The sequence below is a fragment of the Schistocerca piceifrons genome, chromosome 2, assembly GCF_021461385.2.
Source record: "Schistocerca piceifrons isolate TAMUIC-IGC-003096 chromosome 2, iqSchPice1.1, whole genome shotgun sequence".
Classification (NCBI taxonomy): domain Eukaryota; kingdom Metazoa; phylum Arthropoda; class Insecta; order Orthoptera; family Acrididae; genus Schistocerca; species Schistocerca piceifrons.
In genome coordinates, this window is record NC_060139.1 from 357,389,195 (window position 1) to 357,396,925 (window position 7,731).

Genomic DNA, 7,731 nt, shown 5'->3' on the forward strand with positions numbered 1-7,731 from the left:
GCATCAGCAAAGCAGGAATGTCAGCCAGATAATATGCATGACATGTAATACCTCAATCGGTATTGAGAACAGAATAAAAAATTCAGAGGCATTACTTTTCAGCAAGTCCTCATAGTAATGGAGAGAATGAAAAAGTAGTTACAGAGGAACACGAGTTTATGTCTGTGAGTTTTATGAATGCCATCTACAAGTGTAAAAGTGAACAGTAATTTAGTGTTGGATTACAGGAATAACAATTTGGCACACATGTGGAGAACATGCGCATTGGAATGTTTCCAGGGTACAGCAATTTGTGCCATTAAAATTGTGACCTGCTACACTTATTTTTGATGGCTACACAAATGACAGTGACAGAAAGCTACAAACTGTTGTGGTACAGATCTACATATACATATATTCCACAAACGATTGTATGGTGTATGGCAGAGTGTACATTGTACCATTACCAGTCATTTCCTTTCCTTTTGCCAAAAGAGCAAGGGAAACATGATTGTCTAAAAGCCTCCATATGAGCCCTAATTTCTTGCATCTTATCTTCATGGTCATTAGCTGAAATGTAAGTTGTCAGCAGTAGAATCGTTCTGCAGTTGGCCTCAAATACCAGTTCTGTAAATTTTTGCAATAGTGCTTTGCAGGAAGAGTATCATCTTCCTTCCAGGAATTGCCATCTGAGCTTATGAGGCATCTCCTTAATCCTTCTAAGTTGATCAAATCTACCAGTAACAAATCTAGTGGTACTGAACAAATGGTCACGCTAGCATTCTGTATGCTGTCACCTTTAAGGATGAGCTATCCTTTCCCAAAATTCTCCCAATAAAATGAAGTCGAGCGTTCGCCTTCCCCATGACCAACCTGATGTGCTCATTCCATTTCATATTGCCGTGCAACTTTAATGCTAGAATTTTTAATGAAAGTGATTTCGGCGAGCTGCCCTAGTAATGCTGTATCAAATGTCACAGAACTGCTTTTCCTACTCATCCACATTATCTTAAATTTTTCCACATTTAGAGCAAGCTGCCATTCATCACACCAGCTAGAAACAATGTCTATGTAAAGTCTTTGACCCACTCACATACCTGGGAGTCTAAACCATATGCTTGGATCTTCGTCAACAATATGCAGTGGGGCACCATGTCAAATGCCTATTGCCACGACAGGCTACTCCACACACAAAATCATTCAACCTGCTTAGTGATTTTTACGTACGACCAGAATTTTCTCTGGTTTTTGGCAAGATCATTCGCTAATGTATGACAGCGGAAATTGTATCTGAGCACATTGTTCTTCTTATGGACACACAAATTTCTGCTAACTTTTGCCTGTTAACATTTGTATGCTCTTTTTTTGAACCAAGAGTGTGACACTCTTTGTTTCCTCAGCATTTTCCAAATTTGATTATTAAACCACGGAGGGTCCTTTCCATCCTTAATCCATTTAAGGTGCCTTTACATTTGTGTGCTTTGTAGCCAGTCATTGTGCGGCTCTAGCTTTCCCCACAGGGAAGTAGAAGCGCATGTTGTGAAAATGGGTGTGAATGGAATCACTCACATGTACATATTGAGGAAGAGGCATACAATGTACCTGCATGTGGGGTAAGCACAGTCACACTTCAAATAGGCACATGGCACACAGGTGTAACCGCATCATTAGTTGGGACATACACCTACAGGTGCAATTTACAATTGGTTTAAACTTTGCCCATAATTCCTCTACATCCATCACAGGATGATTTTTCATTGTCTGAGTGGGGTGCCAACAACTGCTTATCTGCTTTTTCTAGCATAAATACTTTGCTAGCCTTCTTAACAGATTTATTAACTTAAGTAGTCATTGTCATTATGATGATGTTGTGATCACTAGTCCCTGTCTCTCTACTGATGCTGTCAATAAGATCAGGCCTGTGTGAAGCTTCTAGATCCAAAATATGTCCATTGTGTGTGGGTTGTCTAACTAGTTGTTTGAGGCAGTTTTCAGGAAACGTGTTCAAAAGTACTTCACAAGACTATCTGTCTGTGCCACCTGCATTGAATCCATAGATGTTCCAGTCAATACTCAGTAGATTAAAACCACCTCCAACTAATATTGTGTGATCTGGGTATTTCCACACCATTGACCATAGACTTTCTTTGAATGACTCTAAAAACAACCAACAATTAACTTGAGTTCAACTAGGTCTGTTATACGCGTCCAGATAACTTCACATACACACTAAAATTCAACCTCAGTAGAGACGGTGTTTTTGTCAATTGAACACTCTTCCTTCCTATGCAATCTAATCTGTCTTTCCGATATACAGGGTGATTATAATTAAAGTTAAACTTTCAAACCTCTGTAGAAATAACACCACTGCTCAAAATGACGTCAATTTGCAACGAAATATTATCAGAGAAGGGGGAAAATGTATAATAAATAGTTAATGTAGCAATAGATGGTGCTGTAAGCATCATAATTTAATAGTGGTCAACTAAAAATGTCAAATTATTCATACAACAATGCCTAAGGTGTATGTCTGACATTAAACAAACTGTACTACTCAGAGTGCATGGGTGTAAAGACGTGATACTGTTAGTTACGTACCGTATTTACTCGAATCTAAGCCGCACTTTTTTTCCGGTTTTTGTAATCCAAAAAACCGCCTGCGGCTTAGAATCGAGTGCAAAGCAAGCGGAAGTTCTGAAAAATGTTGGTAGGTGTCACCACAACTAACTTCTGCCGTCGAATATATGTAGCGGTACACAAGCATGCTTTGTAGGCACAAAGGTAAATATTGGCGCCAAAACCAATGCGTCAGTAAATAAATTTAAAAAAAAAAAAAAGATGGAAGACGAGCTTTTTTTCTCCGCCCCGAGTTTCAACCACTGCATTTTCATACATTATCCAACGAAATAATACAAATTCCGAATTGTTCATCTTCGAATGTAGCAGAATTTCAATGTACTACGAAAATCCGACTGGCAAGACTGTTTGAGATGTTTGTCAATATGGCCAACTCTAAGTTCTGAATTTTTTCCTACCTGTGAGAAGAGATGGTTGCTAATAGGAACCTGATGAAATGTGAATCACATGCAGTATTCTCTTCACCATAAGAGTAATACAAATGTAAACATTTTACCATGTATTCTTTCGTGTTTCCTGCTATCTCATTTAAATCCTGTCTGCCTTATAAACTACGAAACTAGAGACAACAGCAAACGCGTAAGAGTATACGTCTCGTGTCATGTTTATATATTATTCTTATGCCTAATAGTGATACAGTCAGAAATGAAGCATGGCAACTGACTAGATTTTTAAATCTAAGACGACTCTAATTTCTGTGCAGAATTTGATGTACTAAAGAAGCGGCCGCAAAGATTTTCAAACGGGGAAAAATTTTCGCCTAACTCTCGTTCAGAACATGTTCTATCATACGCAGTCTATTATTTGGTTCTTGTTGATCATTATCAAAGAAAGCAGCAGTGTAAGTAACAACAAATAGCAGTCTCTTGCCATTGTTTCGCTAATGAGACGATTCCTCTCTCTTGTTTTTAATTGTAAGCGGCGGTAGCGCGCACAAAAGTAAGCCATGCCGAGAGCGGCGACAGGCCGTAAACACGCACTATCAGAATGACACAGCGCAGTAATGCATTTTCAGCTTAGAGTGACGTAAACACCTATAACAAAGAAAACGGCACTTATAAGATCAAAGCAAAATAAGCAATCGATCCAAACCAGACGAAGCACGTGAAAAAGGAAGAGTACCCGTATAAATACGGACGGAGCGCCTGACGCATAGCAATGGCTACGTGGTAAAGCTTAACTGCTAAGCTTACGACTCGAACCAAACTACTGTAGCTGTATCGTCATTCATTATACCTAAATTGTGTCTCATATTAGAATGGACCAACTTTGTTTCGATTTGGAGGTGCGGCCTAAAACTTTTCTCTCCCCTTGAATTTTGAGTCTCAGATTTCAGGTGCGGCTTACGGGAAATTTTTTTTCCCTTTATTTCGAGTCTCATTTTTCAGGTGCGGCTTAGATTCGAGTAAATACGGTAAGCCCATCCAGCACAGCAAGGTCATACCACATCGGATGGGAAAAATCGGCTTTTAATTGTCCTGAGGCCAAAAACCACATAAAAAGCATCAATCAAAATCAAATCAGATTATTTATTTCTGTGTGACTGTCGCAAAACATGATCAACATGCTGCCCACCGTTTTCTACAACAATTTCAAATCAGGAAACAGTATGTTTCACAACTGATCAAAGTGTTTCCGGGGTTACATTCAGAATGTGTTGCGCAATGTGTGCGTTCAGTGCAGCTAAGTTTGCAATTGGAACACTGAACACAATATCTTTCAGATAGCCCCACAGCCAGAAGTCACATGGATTAAGATCAGGTGACCGGGACAGCCAGGGTGTAGGGAAATGGCAGCTGATTAATTCTAGCATTTCCGAAATTGCGCTTCAGCTGCTGCTTAACTGGATTTGCAATGTGCAGAGGTGTGCCATCTTGCGTAAAAATGATACCATCCACACATCCACGCTGTTGGAGAGCTGGAATGATATGGTTTGCAGAAAAGGCACTCGTAGCGCTTATTAGCGACTTTACAGGTAACAGGACCAGAAGCACCTGTCTCTTCGAAAAAATATGGCCCTATGATAAATGATGCTGTAAACCTGCACCACACAGTGACCTTTTCAGGATGAAGTGGTACTGGTTGATGTGTGTGTGGATTTTTTGTGTATTTGACATATCCTGTCAGATAGAAGTGGATTTCGCCTGTCCACAAAATCTTCCACAGCCAATCATTGACCACCTCCCTACAAGCAAGAAATTCTAAAGCAAAGGTCTCTCTTGCTGGCAGATAAACATGAAGCAACTTGTGCACATGGGTAATTGTGAATGGATGGCAAAAAAGGATGTTTCGTAGGTATTTGCGCACCGTGCTCACAGGTGTGTCCAACGTTTGGGTAGTTCTCTGTGCACTACACGTTTGCACACTGCCACTCATCTCCTCCTGCATTGCTATGGCCAATGCTTCCATTGGCATCAAATCAATTCATTTCCTGCCTCTACCAGGTTGCACACCAAAGGAACCCGTCTTTTCAAATTTCCAAATCATTTTCTCCAGACCCAAGGCAGTCATCGGACCAACGCCTTTTTTCGAACCCTTAAGTGTCCAGAACTTCTGCAGAGTGACATGCCCAGAGTCATCATTCTTTTAATACAGCTTTACAAGCAGAGCACGATCCTGCATTGAGACAGTCACGGCAAATGTCACAGACGTGCCAGTGTGTCGTGCGCATGACAGGTGTTTTCATTTACGTATTCCGACACATACAGCGCCATCCATTGATCAATTTTCACACTATTTTTTTTTTCTTCTGCCATACGTTTTCCCTCTTCTCCGATAATATTTCATTGCAATTTGATGTCATTCTGACCAGTGGTGTTATTTCTACAGCGTTTTGAAAGTTTAATTATAATCAAGCTGCACATTCCATGGAATTGCTACTTCCGACTTCAGCCAGCTTTTGGTCCTGAGAATAATTTGAGTGTATGAAATTTTCTGAAGGGCAATAAATTTGGGAACTTTGTTACAAATATGTCAGTATTGGTGCTAATACATTTCTGGGTTGCATGTACCATTTTTGATGGCAAGACAAAGTTTTTGTGTGTAACTCATTCCCTTTAGGAAAACTGGAATGTAATTTTTTATCTTCTAGCACTACTTTCTGTTCAGCTATTCCCATTTTAATATAATATTTCGTATTGGAATGAATTTGTTCATGTTCTCAGAGAGGCTTTTTTGATCAGACTTTTTTATGCTAACATTGGTTTTACTTGTATTTGGGAAAAGATGTCCATAACAGTAGCCTATTACCTCTCGAAAGAAATCTGTTTTCAAGTTTTGCACTGACCTGATACACATTATTGATGCCTTATATCCTATTCCTTTTCGGTGTGAATGTAATAGGATTGCAGGGGGACAGACAAAAAGATGAGTTCATGAAACTTCCTGGCAGATTAAAACTGTGTGCCGGGCCGAGACTCGAACTCGGGACCTATTCCTTTCGCGGGCAAGTGCTCTACCAACTGAGCTACCCAAGCACGACTCACGCCCTGTCCTCACAGCTTGAATTCTGCCAGTACCTAGTCTCCAACCTTCCAAACTTTACAGAAGCTCTCCTTCATTCTAGAAACATCCCCCAGGCTATGGCTAAGCCATGTCTCTGCAATATCCTTTCTTTCAGGAGTGCTAGTTCTGCAGGTTCACAGGAGAGCTTCTGTAAAGTTTAGAAGGTTGGAGACGAGGTACTGGCAGAAGTAAAGCTGTGAGGACGGGGCGTGAGTCGTACTTGGGTAGCTCAGTTGGTATAGCACTTGCCCACAAAAGGCAAAGGTCCCGAGTTCGAGTCTCGGTCCAGCACACAGTTTTAATCTGCCAGGAAGTTTCATATCAACACACACTCCGCTGTAGAGTGAAAATTTCATTCTAGATGAGTTCATACTTGAATCTTTTTAAGGTCTTCATGAGATCTTAGACAGAAGTATGCTCTTTCTTTTTTTTTTTGTTTTGCGTCAACCCTGTCTCTACAGACATACATCTCCCAGCCAGTGAAAGATAGTGGATATATTTCTCAAAGAATTAACCCCTTGCTTTAATAGATGTAAGGATCTCTGTGTTCATGCTAACCTCATCTTAATATAATTATTCATTGTTAAAATCACTGCCTTAGCCTAAATGCTATTGTTCTAATATGATTTTATATTCTTGTTCTTGTTTTACTTATCAGCATTTACACACACACACACACACACACACACACACACACACACACACAATGGATTGCTCAAATGTGTCAGGCACTAATATGCAGGTATATATCTGTAAGGCACATGACCATAATTTTAATTTTTATGATGAATGACATACCACCCATTTCTGTGATTTCAGGGGCACTGAAGGACTTGTCACATTTGAGTCCGAGCACACTTCGGGGAAGATTAGAGTCCATGCTGCACAATTTCCGCAATGAGAAGGCTTGCAGACAGTTACTCGATCATTTGACTAACATACCTGTACTGGAAAGTACCAGTTGATGAATATTAAACAACAATGCTCAATGTACATTAGTTCTAAAGCAGAATGCTGAAGCTATACACAGTGGAATCAATAATTATTTTATGTATTATATTATGTAGGTAACTCCTTTGTAAGAAATAATGTTTCAAAGTGAGGACTGTTTGCTTGTAATATCCATAAAAATATTTCCTTGTCTATTACCAGAACGAGGATTTTTTAAATTGTTAATAAAAAAAGTGAAGCAGAAGCAATACTGCATAAGTCAAACACGGGCAAAAATAGGTGAGAATACTGCCTAACTGGAGTGTTGTGGCTGTGGTAAACAATTTCACATAAATGCAAAAGTACACACAACCACAGAACATTGTTATTGCTTGCTATGTATATCTCCATGTTTGAAAGCAGTTGTTTATAGTTTTACGAGGGCCGTTCAGAAAGTAACCTCCGGTTGATTTAAAATAATACACCAAGTTAAATAAAAATATTTTAATATATACATCTTACAACTACATCTTTGCACTATTTTTCTACATAGTCTCCATAGCGATTGAGGCACTTATCGTATCTCTTCACAAGCTTTGAAATTCCTTCTGTATAAAAATCACCTGCTTGTGCCTGGAGCCAGCCTGTGACCACATCTTTGAGCTCTTCGTCGTCATCAAA

At 39.6% G+C, this 7,731-nt stretch overlaps 1 protein-coding gene across 2 annotated transcripts in view; it reads left to right on the forward strand.

Moving 5' to 3' along the window:
- Window positions 1-7,113, forward strand: part of LOC124777746 (dynein axonemal assembly factor 5) — a 98,700-nt gene extending 91,587 nt beyond the window's left edge. For both annotated transcript variants that reach the window (XM_047253247.1, XM_047253248.1), the window contains one exon: window positions 6,940-7,113. In XM_047253247.1, coding sequence (XP_047109203.1) covers window positions 6,940-7,085 — 146 coding nt within the window. In that variant the 3' untranslated portion in view covers window positions 7,086-7,113. The remainder of the gene's footprint in view (window positions 1-6,939) is intronic.
- The last annotated feature ends 618 nt before the right edge of the window (window positions 7,114-7,731 follow it).